Source organism: Athene noctua, unplaced genomic scaffold (genome assembly GCF_965140245.1).
Source record: "Athene noctua unplaced genomic scaffold, bAthNoc1.hap1.1 HAP1_HAP1_scaffold_36, whole genome shotgun sequence".
Taxonomy (NCBI): Eukaryota; Metazoa; Chordata; class Aves; order Strigiformes; family Strigidae; genus Athene; species Athene noctua.
This window is the reverse complement of record NW_027437538.1, coordinates 34,161-51,004: the sequence shown is the minus strand read 5'-3', so window position 1 is coordinate 51,004 and position 16,844 is coordinate 34,161. Positions and strand designations below refer to the sequence as shown.

The window sequence follows — 16,844 nt, the reverse complement described above, 5'->3', positions numbered from 1 at the left end:
TGTTGCAGCTGGAAGGGACCTACAGTGCTCATCGACTCGCCCACCTGACCAGGTGAGGGCTGACCAAGTTAAAGCTGTTGTTAAGGGCATTGTCCAAATGCCCCTCAAACACTGACCGGCCTGGGACACCGACCCCCTCTCTAGGAAGCCTCTGCCAGGTTTTCTCCTCCATCTCGCTAAAACAAATCCTTCCCCATGTCCAGTCTAAACCTCCCCTGCCACAGCTTTGAGCCGTTCCTACACCTCCTGTCACTGATCCCGGGGAGAAGAGAGCAGCACCTCCCACTCCATGTCCCCTCCTCAGGAAGCTGCAGAGAGCAATGGGGTCACCCCTCAGCCTCCTCTTCTCAAGACCAGACAAACCCCGACACCTCAGCTCGGCCCCAGGTGACATTCCCTCCAGCCCTGTCACCAGCTCTGTCACCCTCCTCTGGGCGCATTCCAGGACCTTCCCATCCTTCTCCAGTTGGGGGCCCAGCACCGCACACAGGACTCAGGGCGGGGCCGCACCAGCACTGAATATCTCTCCATCCTCCCTGGCTCTTCCTTGAAACACAAAGCTATGGGCTGGCCCAGAATCCCTCTCGGTGTCTGGGTGCTGCACAACACTGCCCTTGGGGCGACAATTCTGTAACTTCATGCCCGTTCTGAACCTCTCCAGCTTCCCTTGGGTCACTTATGTCTTTCTCATGCTGTTTCCCACCACACAGAAATGCTCCATCACCTCTAAACACCCTTCAAGCACTCTCAGGCTCATCCTTTACTGCCCGGAACCTCCCTGCCACTGGCCCCAAGATGCCCACGTCCCTCCGCCTCTGCACACAGGCCATGTGTTGAGACCCCGAACCCCATCTTTGCAGACCTCCCCTCAGCACTCTCCACCTCCTCCCAACCCCTACAAACAGGAGCTGCACAGCAGGACACACCTGTGTGTGTGGAGCCACACCAGTGCTGAGTTGAAGGAGAAGCTAACTCGGGGTTTGTGGGTGCCACCTCCTTCCTGATGCAGCCTCCCAGGCAGCTGGCCTTGTTCCGGGGGAGCGTGCCCCCCCGGCTCGTGTGCCGTCCCTCCCAGTGCCCAGGCCCTTCCCTCAGGGTCCGTGCTCACCTGGGCAAGGCCTCGCGGGCCCTGATGCACGGGGTTATTCTTCCTCCCAGTGCGGGACTGGCCGCGTCTCCTTGGAAACACCCAGAGGGTTTTTATTGGTCAAACCCCTGAGTTTCTCAAGGTCCCCCTGGACTAGAAGCGCCGCTTGGTCCGCTGTTAATGTCTGGGTGCCGATGGCTCACCCTGCCTGAGGTGTGTCTCACACAGTAACAACAGGAGGACTCTCAGCATGCTGCAGGAGATAAAAGGAGGTGCTAGTTCAGTTTCTGGCCCAGAGAACAATGACTGTGACAAGCACCCCTAAAGCACCAGAGGACGGTTCAAAGGAAGCAAACCAAGAGCAGTATAGTAAGGGCAACAAAGAGCTGATGTGCTGGGCCGGGTTAGTGGCCGATATGTATATGTATATAGAATTTCAGACAATACGTATCTCTCCAGGAGTTGGCCTGAGACCCTCCGTTTACCCCGGAGCTGGCCCACATTGTCCCGCCCTCTCCTGGCTCAGACGCTAAAGGAAGCATAAGGAAGTGGGAAATAAGGTGGATAACCCGGGAGAAATAACCAACCACTGTCCAAGCCTGCAGGGATGAGGGGAGGAAAGCTAAAGCCCAAAGGGAATGGAATCTGACCATGGATGTCAAAGCCAACTGAAGGGCTTCCTGAAATAAATGCGTGACAAAGGGAAAACGATGGAAAACGTGGGCCCGTGGCTCAGTGGGACTGGGGACCTTCTTACACACACGCGGGACAGGCTGAGGTACCGAATGGCTCCTTTGCCTCGGGCTTTACCAGCAGGATGGGCCTTCAGGAATCCCAGGGCCCCGAGAACAGGGGGAAAGTTGGAGCAAGGAAGATGCCCCTTGATGGAAGAGTATCAGGTCAGGGAACAGGGACCTGATGGTGAAGCAGGCAGAGTGGCCATGGACTGGTGATGCAGAAGTCCTTGGGCCGTGACGGGATGCAGCAATGAGTGCTGAGGGAGCTGGCAGATGGCATTTCAAGGCCACCCTCAATGATCTCTGATTACGCATTGTGACTGGGAGAAGAGCCTGGAGAGTGGAAGAAATCCAATGTCACTCCTGTCCTCAAGAAGGGCCACAAGTAGGCACCAGGGAACAAAAGGCCGGTCAGCCTCACCTTGATCGCTCAGAAGGTGACGGAGCAGCTAATCCTGGAAACCATTTCCAGGCATTTGGAGGAGAAGAGAATAATCAGGAGATGTCAGCACGATGACAGGTGATCCAACGTGATGAACTTCTCCGACGCAGTGTCTGGCCTGGCAGCTGGAGGCAGAGCAGTGGATGTTGTCTGCCTGGACTGCGGGAAGGCTTTCAACACTCTCTGCCACAGGAACCTCACCGAGAAGCTGTCGATGTGTGGGCAGGATGAGCAGGCTGGGTGCTGGGTGGAAAAGGGGCGGAGGGCAGGACCCAGAGGGTGGTGAGCAGCAGGGCCAAGCCGAGCTGGAGCCAGCTAGTGTTGTTTAAATGTTGGTCATTTCCCACCATCGCCTCAGTTCATAATTAAATCTCTGTTTTAACTGACAGTAAATGGAGTCACTTTCCCCCAAGTCAAGTCTTGCCTGCAATGGGAACTGGGAACTGATCTCCCTGTCCTTGTCCCCACCCAGCAGCTTTCTCACCCCCATTCTTCCTATTTTCTCCCCCATCCCGCTGGGGTGGGAGAGGCCGTGAGCGAGCAGCTGGGTGGCAGTTGGGTGATCAGCCACGGGTAACCCACCACAGCAAGAAGATGCCTCGGCTGGTGGGTGAGGGGAGAGCAGGGAAGGGGTTTCACCTCCGCAGTAACAATTCTTGTCACGCTGCATCCCGTCACAGCCCGATAGGCGTGAGGGAGGGGGGCTGGAAACAGGGTGAATGGCCGGATCCAGAAGGCCGTGGCCAAGAGCACAAAGTGCCCGTGGGAGCAGGGCACCAGTGGTGACCCCCAGGGGCCAGTCCTGAGTCCAGTCCTGTTTAACTGGTGGGTTTGCCGATGGCAATGGGAAGGGATGGGATGCAGATGGGAAGTTCGAGGGAGCTCGTGACTTCAGGCTGTGACTCTGGGAGTGACTATGGACAGAGTCTGGGGCAGGGGGGGCTGTGGGGGTTCTTGGGGTCTCTGCTCGACAGAAAATGTGTTTTCCTTTTATCTAATCCCATCTCCACTGTGGAAAGTGGCCTTCAGAAGTGATAAAAAGGACTTAATATGCAGCAGAGGAGTGTATTTTATTTTTGATTGAACCATGCCTTCTGCTGATTTAGCTTTCTGGCAATTAAACATCCTTCTGTGTCTGCGTGCAGCTGTGTGCAAGTACCAAGTACAGCAGGTGGGAGTTGGTGGGAAAGGTCTGAAAGATGCAGCTTCAGACTGTCATGGAGAAAGCTCAGCTTTGAACAGAGGTGCTGGAAGTGCCAGGGGGCTGATGAGAGAAATGTGGGGTTGGAGGCAGGGACAAAGATTGCCCCCAGAGTGTCTGACATGGAGGGTCTTGGCTTCCCTCCATGTTCAGCCTCTATCAGCAGATGCTCAGGACCAATATCCAGTGGAGTTTGCTGATGTCACTTCATGTGTGAGCTGATAAATAGGGAGTAGTGGAAAGAGAACAAATTGTTTCTTATTGCCGTGTAGGACTGAAAGCTTTTCCCTTTGCCTGCACGGCTGAAACCTCTCACATTCCCCCCGTCAGAAGGGAGGAATGAAGTTCTGCCAGAGACTTGGCTTGTCAGGGGGATTTGCGTGTTCATGAGCCCTCTGGTGCCAAGTTCCTGAACTGCAGGTGCAGCAGAGGGATTGGAGTGGCCTCTAGAGAAGGGCAAGTCAGCAGCAAAGCTCCAAGGCTGTGAGGGTGTCAGTGATGCCCAGCGAGGGCCATCACTGGAGAGGCCGGGCAGGGAATGAGGAGACAAGGTTCCTGTCCCTGGGGCTGGGGAAGCAGGAAGGCAGAGGCTCTGCTCACAGGCTGCCAATCCAATGTTGAGGGGCCCTGAAAGGCCTTGATGGGTTTCATCCCCAGGAGGGTCCAGCCCTGAGCCCATCCCCTGGGAACGGGGATCCTTTCCCTCCTGGGATGCTCAGGGCTCTTCCTGGGGCAGGGAGAGGCAGGGGGTGATGCCGAGGCAGGACAGCGGTCGGATCCCCCCAGGCTCTGTGGAGGGTGGGGAGGAGGCAGCAAAGTGCTGTGCCTGTAGGAACTGGTGTCCTCTCAGGGTCCTCAGGGGAAGCGACAGCAGCCATAGTCGAGAGGACAAGGATTTCAGTTCTGTTGGGGGGTGCCAGCCTCAGCCAAGGGCCCATCCCCACCACAGGCTGTCCCACACTTTCCTCTGCCTCTGCCTGTTTCTCTGCAGATTTTCACCCCACCCCTGCTGCCCCACCTCACTCTGACCCCAGGCTGTCCCAGCACTTACTGATGACTCTCTGTCCTCACTGTCTTCAAACACAAAACTGTCATTGTCTGTGCTCTGACAAGGGCTGTGAGATCCCCAGAACCTGTGCAGCAGGTGACGAACTGATCACACACCCCATCCCCTGCCCCCCTGCACCGCTGCGAGGGAGGAGGGAGAGAAATCAGGAGCAAAGCTGAGCCTGGGGAGAAAGCAGGGGAGGGGGAAGGGGCTTTTACATGTGGTAAAACCTCTCAGTGTCCCACTCTGGGGTTTAACTTTTGTTGTTAGTGTTGGAATTAAATGGATGGGTTTTTTCTTCCCCTAACCTGTCTGTCTTTTGCTCATGGCCATAATGGGTGAATCATCCCTCCCTGTCCCGATCTTGATGTCTGAGCTCTTTGTTGTGTTTTTTCCTTCCCACTCCGGAGAGGGGAGGGGTCACTGAAAGGCCGAGCTGGCCAGGGCTGTGAAGACTGGCTGCCATGACCCTGAAACAGCAGGGCCCCAGTTCAGGAGGGGAGGGAGGAAGCAGATTGGAAGACACCAGACGCCAGAATGCAGAGGAGCAGCCTTTGGCCTGTTCTGGGCAGTTTCCGTGGGGATCTCATGGTCAGCAGCGCTGAAGGGAAGCCCAGCTCACTGCAACTGGTCTGCAAGAGCATCTTCCCAGCTTGGCAATGGTCTGCTGCAAAACTCAGTGGAAACTGGAAAGTGAGGTCAAGGGCATGAGAACAAAGGTGTTGTCTGCTTCAGGAAGAGTTAACAAAGTAGCAGAGAGCATGTGGGAGCTCTGCTCCATGTAGTAAGGGTCTGTGGAGAAAGGTCTGAGACACTCTGTCCTCTTCTCCTCAGCCTTCCCCAGCAAGGTCTGCCCGGCCTTTGTGCCTCGAGGCAGGACTCTGGAGCAGAACAGTCAGGGGGCGGTGAAAACTAGATCAGAGGCTACTTGATGAACCTCAACCCTTCCAGTCCACAAGCGCAGAGGGGCTGCATCCCAGGGTGCTGAGAGAGCAGGATGATGTCACAGAGAGGCCACTCCCCATCATCTCTGAAAGGTTTTGGAGACTGGGGAAATAACGGGAGTTTATTGATATCACATGATCTGTAACCAGAACAGAAGGGAAATGGAAAAAGAATAAATGATTTCTTACTGTTCCTGAGAACTGAAACTTGTTCACCTTGACTGTGCTCCTGAAACCTCTGAGATGAAGCACCTAAGAAGAGAGGAGTTAAGGGAAGTGCTGCCCACTGCCTTGGCTTGTCAGGGCATTTTGTCTGTTCCTGAGCCCTCTAGTGCCAAATTCCTGAACTGCAGATCCTGAAAGAAGAACCAACAAGGCTCTGGAGCACTAAAAGTCAGCAGCAACCCCCGTGTGTCTGAGGGTATTACCGTGCCCCACCGAGGCCATCGCTGAAGAGACTCTGGAGGGAACCACCAGAAGAGGTGACCACCCCTGGGGGCGGGGGGAGAAGGAAATCAGAGGTGATGGAACCAGGCAGAAAAGGAACGTGGAGGTGGCTGTGAAGGGATCCTAGAGTAGAGTGACAGAAGAGTTTGGGCTGGAAAAGACCTTTAAATGCCATCTAATCCAAGCCCCTGCAATGAGCAGGGACACCTTCAACTAGATCACGTGGCTCAAAGCCCCACCCAAAGCGACCTTGAATGTTCCCAGGGACGGGGCCTCTACCACCGCTCTGGGCAGCCTGTTCCAGGGTTTCTCCAGTGCCACTGTAAAAGTGTTCTTCCTTTTATCTCCCTGAATCTGCCCTCTTTTAGGCGAGAACCATTACACTGTGTCCTTTCACAAAAGTCTCCCCCCATCTCACTTTGAAGCCCCCTCTCAGCGCTGAAAGGCAGCAGCAAGGTCTCCTTGGAGCCTTCTCTTCTCCAGGCTGAAGAATCCCTCTGAATATTTTTGTGGCCCTCCTTTGGAGCCACTCCAAGAGTTCCATGTCCCTGCCGTGCTGAGAACCCGAGCTGGACGCAGCACTCCGGGGGCTCTCAGCACAGCAGAGCGGCACCATCCCCTCCCTCGAGCTGCCGCCACACTTCATTTGATGCAGTCCAGGACACGGTTGGCTTCCTGGGCTCGGAGTGCACATTGTCATCTCAGGGTCAACTTTTCCTGCACCAGCACCCCCAAGTCCTTTTCTGCAGGACTGCTCCCAGCACCTTCATCCTCCAGCCTGTGCTGATGCTGGGATTTGCCTTGACCCAGATGCAGGACCTTGCACTTGGCCTTGTTGCATTTCAGGAGGTTCGAAAGGCCCCACGTAGGACCTGCCAAGTAACCCCGACTCAATGACTTCAGTGGGACACAAAAGCTACAGAGGATATCTCTACAGTTACATCTGCTCCCTCCATGGTCACGGGGAGTGTGGGTGCTCTCCCGGTCATCATCAAGGGAAGAGCTGTGGTGGAAGGAAATGCACCGTCACCCATCCTGGAGGGGACCTCGGGAGGTCTGTAGGCCAAGCACAAGCCCTGTCAGTGGAGACAGGAGAAACGAGGTTTGGGCTGTTTGTGTGCGGGGCTGTGGGAGTGGGAACCCTTGGCCTCTCCAGACACATGTCCAGGAGTGATCTCTGCAGGAGCTGATCTCAGACTCTCCACCTGTCCAGGAGCTGCCCGGGGATCCCTCATCCCTCCAGGACCTGCCCTCCACCACCACAAAGGTCTCTCTCCAGCACAGTCACGGAACCACTGAGGCTGGCAGGCAGCCAGCTCCCACCTTCTCTCTGCTGCCTCTTCCTGCTTCATTGTTACCAGGACCTTCTCCCTCACCTGTACCAGTCTCCTCCCAGGCTGCTTGACTTCCTGCATTTCTGGGTGGACTGGAGCTCAAAGAGGAGACTGAGTTGCGGAAAAAAGACTCCACAACTCGAATAGAGTCACACAGCAGGGATGTTTACTGCGGTGCCAGGGTGCAAGGGGATCTCTCCACAAAGCTTGCGCACCCCCCGCACATTTTACCAAAACCTGATCGAGTGTGGATTTCCATATTCATTGGGTTCCATCACACAAACATCATGTGCAGGAGTGAGGCTGGGTTAGCTCTAGAGGCTGCTGTCAGCACTTGATGTCATCTTGGCACCTGCCCATTGTCTCCTGGGGGCGTCTCCGGGGGGCTTTGGGAGGAAGGCTCGGAGTCTTTCTCACCCTGTTTTTGCCCGGAGCATGGACAGATTCTCTTGGCCAATTTCTTGAATAACAAGAGTGGTTTTCAGACAGTTTACTTTCTATCTTAACTAAGAGAACCAATAGAATTTCTACCATTTGTATATGGCTATCTTCACTCATTAGCATAATTCCAACTAGATAGAGCCACCTGTTACTCAAGGAGAAAAGTATAATATTTTGCTGAACATTGTAATCCTTGGGAGATTTTCACAGAGAACTGCTTTGTGTTGATGAACACAGCATCCTTGGTAAAATTCCACAGGACAGTCTGGGCAAGCAGGATTATTATCAATACTAAAAAAAATACTACAACTTGCTATAAGTAAGTAGATAAGTTGCTAAACACTTTTCTATAAGTAAGTAAGTAAATAAACCTGAAAACAAGCAATCATTTCTCTGCATCAAGACCCGTGACCATCAACAGCTCTCCACTCTTCTCTTCAGTGCAGCATCCCACGGGATCCTTCCAAACAGGTTCCTCAGCAGGCCAGAGCCCGCTCTCATGAAGCCTGTTCTTCAGCTCTCAGCTGACTCCTCCTCCATCCCCCGGCAGAGCTCCATGCCTTCCTGCTGCTCTCTCCCATAAAGGGTAACTTCCCCTCCGGGTCCAGCCCCATGGCCTTATCAGTAGCAAAGCCCCAGGACCCCACAGTTTCTCTAGGAGGGAGCATTTGTAGTGCCCTGCAACTCCTCATGCTCTTCCCTTGTGAAAGACACCCCAATCGAGATGAGCCAAAGGCCCACAACTATTAAAAGGCGACCAATTGGAGCTTCAGTCCGTGGGGACCTTGAGAAACTCTGGGATTGGGAAAATGGAAGTAAATTGAAGCTTTACAAGGAAAAGTGGCCAATCCTGGATCAGCAGGGAGCAGGGGGTGGATAGTCCCATAGCTGAGGGCAGGCTGGGACCTGCCGGGCTGAGCAGCGGCTCTGAGGAGAAGGGCCTGGGCACTGTGAGGGATTCCCTACGAGCCAGGAGAGGATGGACACGATGAACAAGGGCAGCTGCCTACGGGGCTGCATTGGGAGGAGCGTGGGCCACCCAGACACCCTGGGTTACCATCCCCCTCCACTCACACTGGTGTGGCCCCACACACATGGGTGAGTCCCAGGGAGTGGGTCCCCATTCTGGAGAAGTGGGGGGGACCTGGGGAGTGTTGAGTGAAGCTCTGCCAAGGTGGGGTTTGGGGCCCAGTGCCAATTCTTCTTCAGCCCAGGCAGCACCAACCTGGCTATGAGAACACGATGGGAGACCATGTCACAGGCCTTGCACAATCCCATGTGCACAACACGCCCTGCTTTGCCCGGTCTGTTGTGGGTCAGCAATCCCTTCCTTGGCCTTCAGCTACCTGGACACGGCTGAAGGAGGACGTAGCCTACGACCTTCCCAGGGATGGAGGGAAGCTGACAAGCCTATAACTCTCCCCTATAATTCTCCCAGTTCTCATTCCTGCCCTTCTTGAAGATGGGTTTGCCCTCGGCCTTCTCCATGGACCCCAGAACCTCTCTGATTGCTCTGGCCCTTCTGAGGGCTCAGCCCAGAATCACCGGCGAGGGTGACGGAGCCAACAGGAGCACTTGCCATGAGCCTGTCCAAGGCAGCGGAGATGAGTCTCACTGGGAGAGTGGGGGTTGTTCCTGGGTCACACACACAAGTGTCCGGGCTCTGTCAGGTGCCCACATCTCAGCTGGCCCCATGCCCTCACCTTACACACAGGGGGTTCAGAGACACGAGTCCTTCCCTTGCACACGCAGAGGCAGTGCATTGCCGGAGTCGTCGTGTCTCTCTGGGCTCCTGCTGCCACGGCCAGAGGCTGGGAGGCCCCTCAGCCCTGTGCTGATCACCCTGCTCTGCACTCGTGGGAGATGCCCCACGGCATGAGGAATGGACTCGGGGACCTCGGTTCAAGGAAACACCTCCCAGGGCTGCAGCCAGGGGGTTGTCCAGGGGACGTTACTGTCAATGTGAAGTGACCTCATGACCCTGTTTGTGCCACACACCTTCACAGCACCCCCAGGAATAGCTGATGGCAGTTGTGCTCTCTCACCTCACACACATGATGTGCATGTTTACATCTCCTCCATAAAATGCAAACATGAACTTCTGACCTACTCATTTGGTGTCCCTCTGTGGAGGGACAAAGACCCTCTCTGAGCTGAAGTGAGAGGCCAGAGCTGGAAATGGTGTTTGGGAGGGGCTAGAGCGTGATGATTTCCATGGGTCAGGGTCATGGTCTAACCCCAGCCAGCATCTGAGCCCCACACAGCCACTCACTCACTGCCCTGGGTGCGATGAGGGAGTGAAGCACAAGGGTAAAATTAAGAAAACTCACAAGTTGAGATACAGACTATTTTATAGGTAAAGCAAAAGCCACACGTGTAAGCAGAGGAAAACATGGAATTCAATCACTTCCCATTGCCAGTCAGGTCTTCTGCCAGAATATCAGGGCTCCATCACACATAACAGTGACGTGGGAAGACGAACTCCATAACTCTGAATGTCCCCATGTTCGTCCTTCTCCCCCAGCTTTATATAACGGAGCATGATGTCCTAAGGTACAAAATACCCCGTTGGTCAGTCGGGGTCAGCTGTCCCAGCCGTGTCCCCTCCCAGCTCCTTGTGCACCCCCAGCTGCTCGCTGGTGGGGTGGGGTGAGGAGCAGGAATGTCCCTGACCCTGTGTAAGCCCTGCTCAGCAATAACGGAATCAGCCCTGCGTTACCAGCACTGTTCATGGCACAAACCAAACCCCAGCCCCATAGCAGCTCCCAGCAAGAAAAGGAACTCTCTCCCAGCCAGAGCAGCACAGGCAGCTGCCCCAGTGTGTCCAGTGAGCGCAGACACAGAGCAGAGCCTGCTCCTTCAGGTCTCTCCCAGGAGGCCTGGCTGTGCGAGGACACTGCTGCCAGCCCCCACCCTGCAAATCACACTGTTCACCTCTTCGCTGGGGTTTTCCTCTGCGGGCCACTTCCTTGGGCGTGTTCTTGAGATCAGGTTTGGGAGAAGAGCTCAGCCTTCAGGCACTGCCCTGAGCAGATCCTCTTTCATGAGGGAACCGCTCTTCGGGAGGCCGGCTCTGTCACACAAGTGCCCAGTGCCTGTCCCTGCCTGCGGTCACAGGGCTGTCACACAGCAGGAGTGTGACCAAGCTGCCCGAGCACTCAGGCCTCACACCAAACCGAAGGGATCAGAAAGAGAGTGTGGAAGGGAAGAGAGAACATCTCTGGAGGACCAAGTGCTCCCTGGCAGGGCTGCCATGCTGGGACTCTCTTCCCCTCCACCGCTGCACACAGGAAATTTACGTGCATGTCCTTAAAAACTTAAAGAAAGTATCTCAGAACAAGAAAAGTAGCTGGAGGCCCTTTATTTTGTTGCAACACACAGAGATCATGGATCCTCATTCATGCAGCCAGTTGGTGAGAAAAGCAGACTGAATTCAAAAGGGGAAGAAAAAAACATTAAAAGAAAAATCCAACAAAATAACCCAGAAAATTCAGAGATTGGAACTGTACAGAATTATATTGTAATTAATATGAAGAAGATAAGCAGTTCATTGCTTCAGCATAACATCTAGTTATCAGATTCCTCAGGGAATCCTTGATCTCCTGGTTCCTCATGCTGTAGATGAGGGGGTTCACTGCTGGAGGCACCACCGAGTACAGAAATGACACCACCAGGTCCAGGGATGGGGAGGAGATGGAGGGCGGCTTCAGGTAGGCAAATAGAGCCGTGCTGATTAACACGGAGACCACGGCCAGGTGAGGGAGGCACGTGGAAAAGGCTTTGTGCCGTCCCTGCTCAGAGGGGATCCTCAGCACGGCCCTGAAGATCTGCACATAGGACACCACAATGAACACAAAACACCCAAAAGCCAAACAGGCACTGACCATGATAAGCCCAACTTCCCTGAGGTAGGAGTGTGAGCAGGAGAGCTTGAGGATGTGGGGGATTTCACAGAAGAACTCGTCCACAGCATTGCCCTGGCACAGTGGCAGTGAAAATGTGTTGGCCGTGTGCAGGAGAGAATTGAGGAACCCAGTGCCCCAGGCAGCTGCTGCCATGTGGACACAAGCTCTGCTGCCCAGGAGGGTCCCGTAGTGCAGGGGTTTGCAGATGGCAACGTAGCGGTCGTAGGACATGACGGTGAGGAGAGAAAACTCTGCTGTAGCAAAGAAAAAGAAAAAAAAGGTCTGTGCAGCACACCCCAAGTAGGAGATGTGCCTGTTGTCCCAGAGGGAGTTGGCCATGGCTTTGGGGAGAGTGGTGGAGAGGGAGCCCAGGTCGAGGAGGGAGAGGTTGAGGAGGAAGAAGTACATGGGGGTGTGCAGGCGGTGGTCACAGGCGATGGCGGTGATGATGAGGCCGTTGCCCAGGAGGGCAGCCAGGGAGATGCCCAGGAAGAGCCAGAAGTGCAGGAGCTGCAGCTCCCGTCTGTCTGCGAATGCCAGGAGGAGGAACTCGGTGATGGAGCTGCCGTTAGTCATTTGTTTCTACTGGACATGGGGACCTCTATGTGTTGGAAAAACAAGTGAGAATTTAGGGTAGATTTCTCTGAACAAAAGATACTCCTTAAGTTTTGACTAAACCCTCCTTTCACACTCCCATTATGATGTACCCGTGGAACTGTCCTGGGGGTGATGTGGGGCTGGGAGCAGCCCTGCCCCAGGCAGCACCCTCTCCACAGCAGCAGGACCCTGCCCTGCCGGGGTCTCTCCTGCCCCCCACAGCTGCTCCCCCCGGCGCCGTGGGCAGCTCCCCGGGCAGGCTGAGTGCTGACCCTGGCCGGCGGCAGAGTCCCTGCCCCAGCACACAGCCCCGGGGGTGCAGGGACCCTGCTCGGAAGGACAGCCCTGGGCACCCCCGGCTGCACCCGCGCCTGCACCCCCTGCAGCCGTCCCCGGGAGAAGGCAGAGCCATGGCCTGTCCCTCTGGCAGCGCAGCAGGGAAGCCCTGCTCGGGAGCACGGCCTCCTTCTCCAGACACCAGGGAGATTCCTGGGGCTGTGCCGGCCTCACCACATCCCTCCGCACCTGCAGCTGCCCTGCCCCGCACCCACAGACTGACGGTGTCACGGGCTGGGAAGATTTCTCCTGCAGTGAGCTCTCAGCACCCTGCCAGTGCCGTCTGCCTCTGCCCTCTCTGTGCCCGGCTCCTCTGCCCTCGGTGCCTGCAGGCAGTGCCCTCAGCCCTGCTGCGCTTTGCAGAGGAGCTGCTCCTGGGCAGAGCTGGCTCTCTGCAGCGCTGACCACTTGCCCTCAGCTCCCTCCAGCCCAGCAGCCCGGCCCAGCATCACAGCAGAATGCAAGCCCAAGGCATTTTAATGACTCCTTGAGTAGGGTTGGTCTGAGTCCATGGACCTCAGACAGTGATTGGATGATGAAGGTGCCAGTCAGGAAGTCAAAGCCAGAGGCCAACTGCAAAGTTTCTTGGAGTGTTAATGGCTCCCAGTGAGGACCGTTACTGACAAAGCCTCCCCATTGTCTAATTAGACAAGAAAACTCGAGGCAGAGAATATCGGTAAACAAAGGCCCTGTCAGTGTGGAACAGATTCTGAGCAAACCTGGGTGTGTTACGTAAAGTCAAAGGGCCATGGCCTCACCCCCAGAACCTGGGAAGTCAGTTCCTGTCCCTCAGCCATTGCTCAGGGCTCTTCCCGGGGCAGGGTGATGTGGGGATGGGCAATGCCAAGGGCAGGACTATGGTCCAACCCCTGCCAGGCTCTCGGCTGGGGAAGGGGAGGCCATGAGACCCAGTGCTGGAAGGGGAAGGGGCTTCCTCATGGCCACCAGTGGCAGAGACACCAGCCAGAGCCAAGGGCAGAGAGAGCTCAGCTCTGCTGGGGGATGCTCAGACTTTGCTCACCCCTCTGTCGTCTCCACCACAGGCTGTCCCACCGTGTCCCACACCTGCACCTCTTTCTCTGCCGGCTGGAGACGTCCACCCAGCTCCCACACCCTGCTCTCCCCTGAGCATCTCCCTTCCTTTCCTGAGATCTCTGCGTCCTCCCTGCCTGCTCCTTGACACACAAAGCCTGGGGCTGCTCCAGTCTCCCTCGGGGTGACCTGTTCCACCACAGCACTGCCCTTCCAGGGACATTGCTCTGTGCCCAGTCTGTTCCTCCCCAGCTCCACTTGATGCATTAGTTCTTTCTCATGGTGTATCTTTCAACAAAGACAATCTCCATTATCTCTGAAGTCACCCCTCAGCCACTCTCAGGCTACTCCTATGGTGCCTGGAGCCTCCACACCGCTGGGCCAAAACTCCACGTCCCTCAGCCACATCACACAGGTTATGTGCACTAAGTCCTGAGCCCCACCTTGTCAGACCTTCACTCAACACTATTCAGGTCGCCCTTACTTCTCCAAAATGGGGAGACTGCACTGGGTCTGGCTGAGCTGGAATTGGTTTCCCCTACAGCAGCCCTCACGGTGCTGTGGTTTATGCTGGGAGCTGCAGGGTGTTGGCAGCACCCTGGTGTGGTGGCTGCTGCTGAGCAGGGCTTACACAGCACCAAGGCTCCTTCCGACATTTCCCCCAGTGGGACGGGGTGGGCAAGATCTTGGGAGGGGACACAGCCAGGACAGCTGACCCAAACGACCAAAGGGACATTCCAGACCATGTGACGTCTGCTCAGTGTAAAGCTGGGAGAAAGGAGGAAGGGGGTGGGGTCACCCTTGGTCCTCCGAGGCAACCACTACGCGTATGGGAGCCCTGATCCTGAGAAGGCCCCACATCGCCTGTCCATGGGAAGTAGAGAATAAATCTTTTTGATTTGCTTCCACGCACAGACCTTTGCTTTGTTTTGCTTAGATTAAAAATGCTTTTTTTTCTTTTTTTCCACAATTATTGGTTTATATTATTTCCTTTCCCCTCTTTGCTCTGTTGAGAAAACAAGGAGAAAAGGGGGGGAAGTGATAGAGTGACTTGGTGGATACCTGGCGTTTAGCCAAAGTCAAACCATCACAGTCTATTTGGGCGCCCAACGTGGGGGAGACACAACCTGTAACACACCCATCTGTGTGGGCCACAGCAGTGCTGAGTCACTAACACAAGTGACAACAAATGCAATGCACTGCCTGCAGCCTGGGAACTCAGGGTAAGTCTTGGGCAAGACCCATAGGTTCTACTGGGAAGGCCCCGGTTCCTGTGGGGGCACCACGGGTCATGTTACCAGTTCCAGCAGATTCCTGGGGATGACCCACAGCTGAAGAGGCCATTGGGAACCTGAGAACCTTGGCCCAGCTATTAGCAGGCACAGGAGCATCCGTGAGCACTCCTGGGTCATCTGGGGTAAACCCAGGCTGAAGAACTCCAGGAGAAGTGTCTCCAAGTGGCCGTGACAGAGCCCATCACCTTGACCCACTCTGGGAAAATGTCACCTTCCAGGAAGGGAAATTCCAGGCAGTCATGTGACCAGGCCCATCAGTCAACCTGCAATGTAAGGGAAAGGAATATTTCTGATGCTGTGGATGCAGACGGCAACAAGCATTGGATTGTGCCTCAGAATATTCCTGGGAATCTCATCAAGCTGGTCCCTGCGCTGAGGCAAACACTGTGAGCAGAGTGAAGGGCAGGGAGCGCTGGCCTAACCCCCAGCAGGATGTAGATCTCTGGGTAGGAGCTGTCTGCCTTGTGCCGTGACCAGTGCAGGTGACACTGGAGTCAAAGCCCCAGCCCAGCCCCCACAGAGGGGAGGCCACGCCACAACTGCAGATCGGTTTGGGGCAGCTCTGCAGTGACAGCTGGAAACACCAAGTGCATCTTGGTAGCGGCAGATCCTTTCAGTGCACGGACAGAAGCCCCCTGGCCAGAGCAAGGTGGCGGCCACCACTGCACATCTCCTGCTGGACGCTGCTCTGTCTTGCTGGGGTCTGCTCCACAGCGCCGAGTCTGATCCCAGCACCCACTTTGTGGCAGTAATTCTGCATGAGCACTGCAAAGCCTGAAGGCGACACGTCCCCCCCGGCTCTGCCCAGGCGTGGGGCAGGGAGAGGGAAAGGCCAGCGAAGGGCTGGGTGTGGCTGTTGAACGTGGGGTCCAGCAGCCATGAGGGCTCAAGGGAGTGGATGGGGAGAGACAGGCAAAGGCGCCACAAATTGTGATGCTGATTGTGACTCCATGACAGCCACAGGGTCCTGATTGGCCAGCAGCTGGCCCCAGCAGTCTGGGGACAAGACATGGGTTCTGAATGCGGAGGAACCTCTGTTATTCACAGAATCACAGAATCACTGAGGTTGGAAAAGCCCCTTGGGATCATCGAGTCCAACCATCAGCCCGACTCTGCAAATTTCTCCCCTAACCCACACCCCCCTATATTTCATCTAAACCTCCCTTAAACCCCCCCAGGGATGGGGACTCCCCCCCTCCGCGGGCAGATTATTCCACTCTCTGACCACTCTTTCTGCAAAATATTTTCTCCTCCTGCCCAGCCTGACCGTCCCCTGTGGCAGTTTCCAGCCGTTCCCTCTTGTCCTGTCCCTGATCCCCTGGGAGCAGAGCCCAGCCCCAGCCTCTCTGCAATGTCCTGTCAGGAGCTGCAGAGAGGGATGAGGGCTCCCCTCAGCCTCCTCCTCCTCACACTGAACACTCCCAGCTCCTTCCCTGCCTCCTCACAGGATTGATTCTCCAGCCCTTCCCCAGCCTCGTTGCCCTCCTCTGCCCTCGCTCCAGCCCCTCCAGATCTCTCTGGGATTGAGGTGCCCAAACCTGGACACAACCCTCCAGGTGTGGCCTCCCCAGGGCAGAGCACAGGGGGACTGTCACCTCCCTGGTCCTGCTGGTCACACTAGTGCTGACACAAGCCAGGATGCCGCTGGCTTTCTTGGCCCCCCGGGCACACTGCTGGCCCCTGTTCAGCTGCTTGTCAGTGAGAACCCCCAGAACCTTCTCTTAGGCTGCAAACCAAACCAGGGCGTTATCATGCCCTTGACTCAGCGCTGGGGAGGCCACCTCTAGACTGGTGTGACTGGGGGAGAGGCTCCCTGTCCTGGAGGAATGGAGAGGAAAGGCAGAAGCTCCAAAGGAGATGTGCCAGGGTGGGCTTTGGGGCCTTTGTGGAGAGGCTGAAGGACCGGGGCTGCTTGAGCCTGGTGAGGTGGAGGCTCAGGGCACTACAGCAGTCGCCTGCACCTGCTGGGAGGAGAGTTTCTGAGATAACGGAGCTTTT

General features: G+C 55.8%; 1 protein-coding gene across 1 annotated transcript; it reads right to left on the bottom strand.

Annotated features, from left to right (window-relative positions):
• Positions 1-2,273: 2,273 nt before the first annotated feature.
• On the bottom strand, positions 2,274-11,994 carry LOC141974189 (olfactory receptor 14J1-like). Its single transcript, XM_074933527.1, has 2 exons — positions 11,247-11,994; positions 2,274-2,509 (listed from the first exon to the last, which is right to left on the bottom strand). The coding sequence occupies exons 1-2, from the start codon at positions 11,992-11,994 to the stop codon at positions 2,274-2,276; spliced, it is 984 nt and encodes a 327-aa protein (XP_074789628.1).
• Positions 11,995-16,844: the final 4,850 nt, after the last annotated feature.

Coding starts and splice junctions, on each gene's coding strand:
- LOC141974189 (XM_074933527.1), bottom strand. CDS start 11,994: ATGTACTTCTTCCTCCTCAACCTCTCCCTCCTCGACCTGGGCTCCCTC. Junction 2,510..11,246: donor GAGGAATCTGATAACTAGAT/GTTATGCTGAAG, acceptor TTTTCCACCCAG/CACCCAGCCTGCTCATCCTG.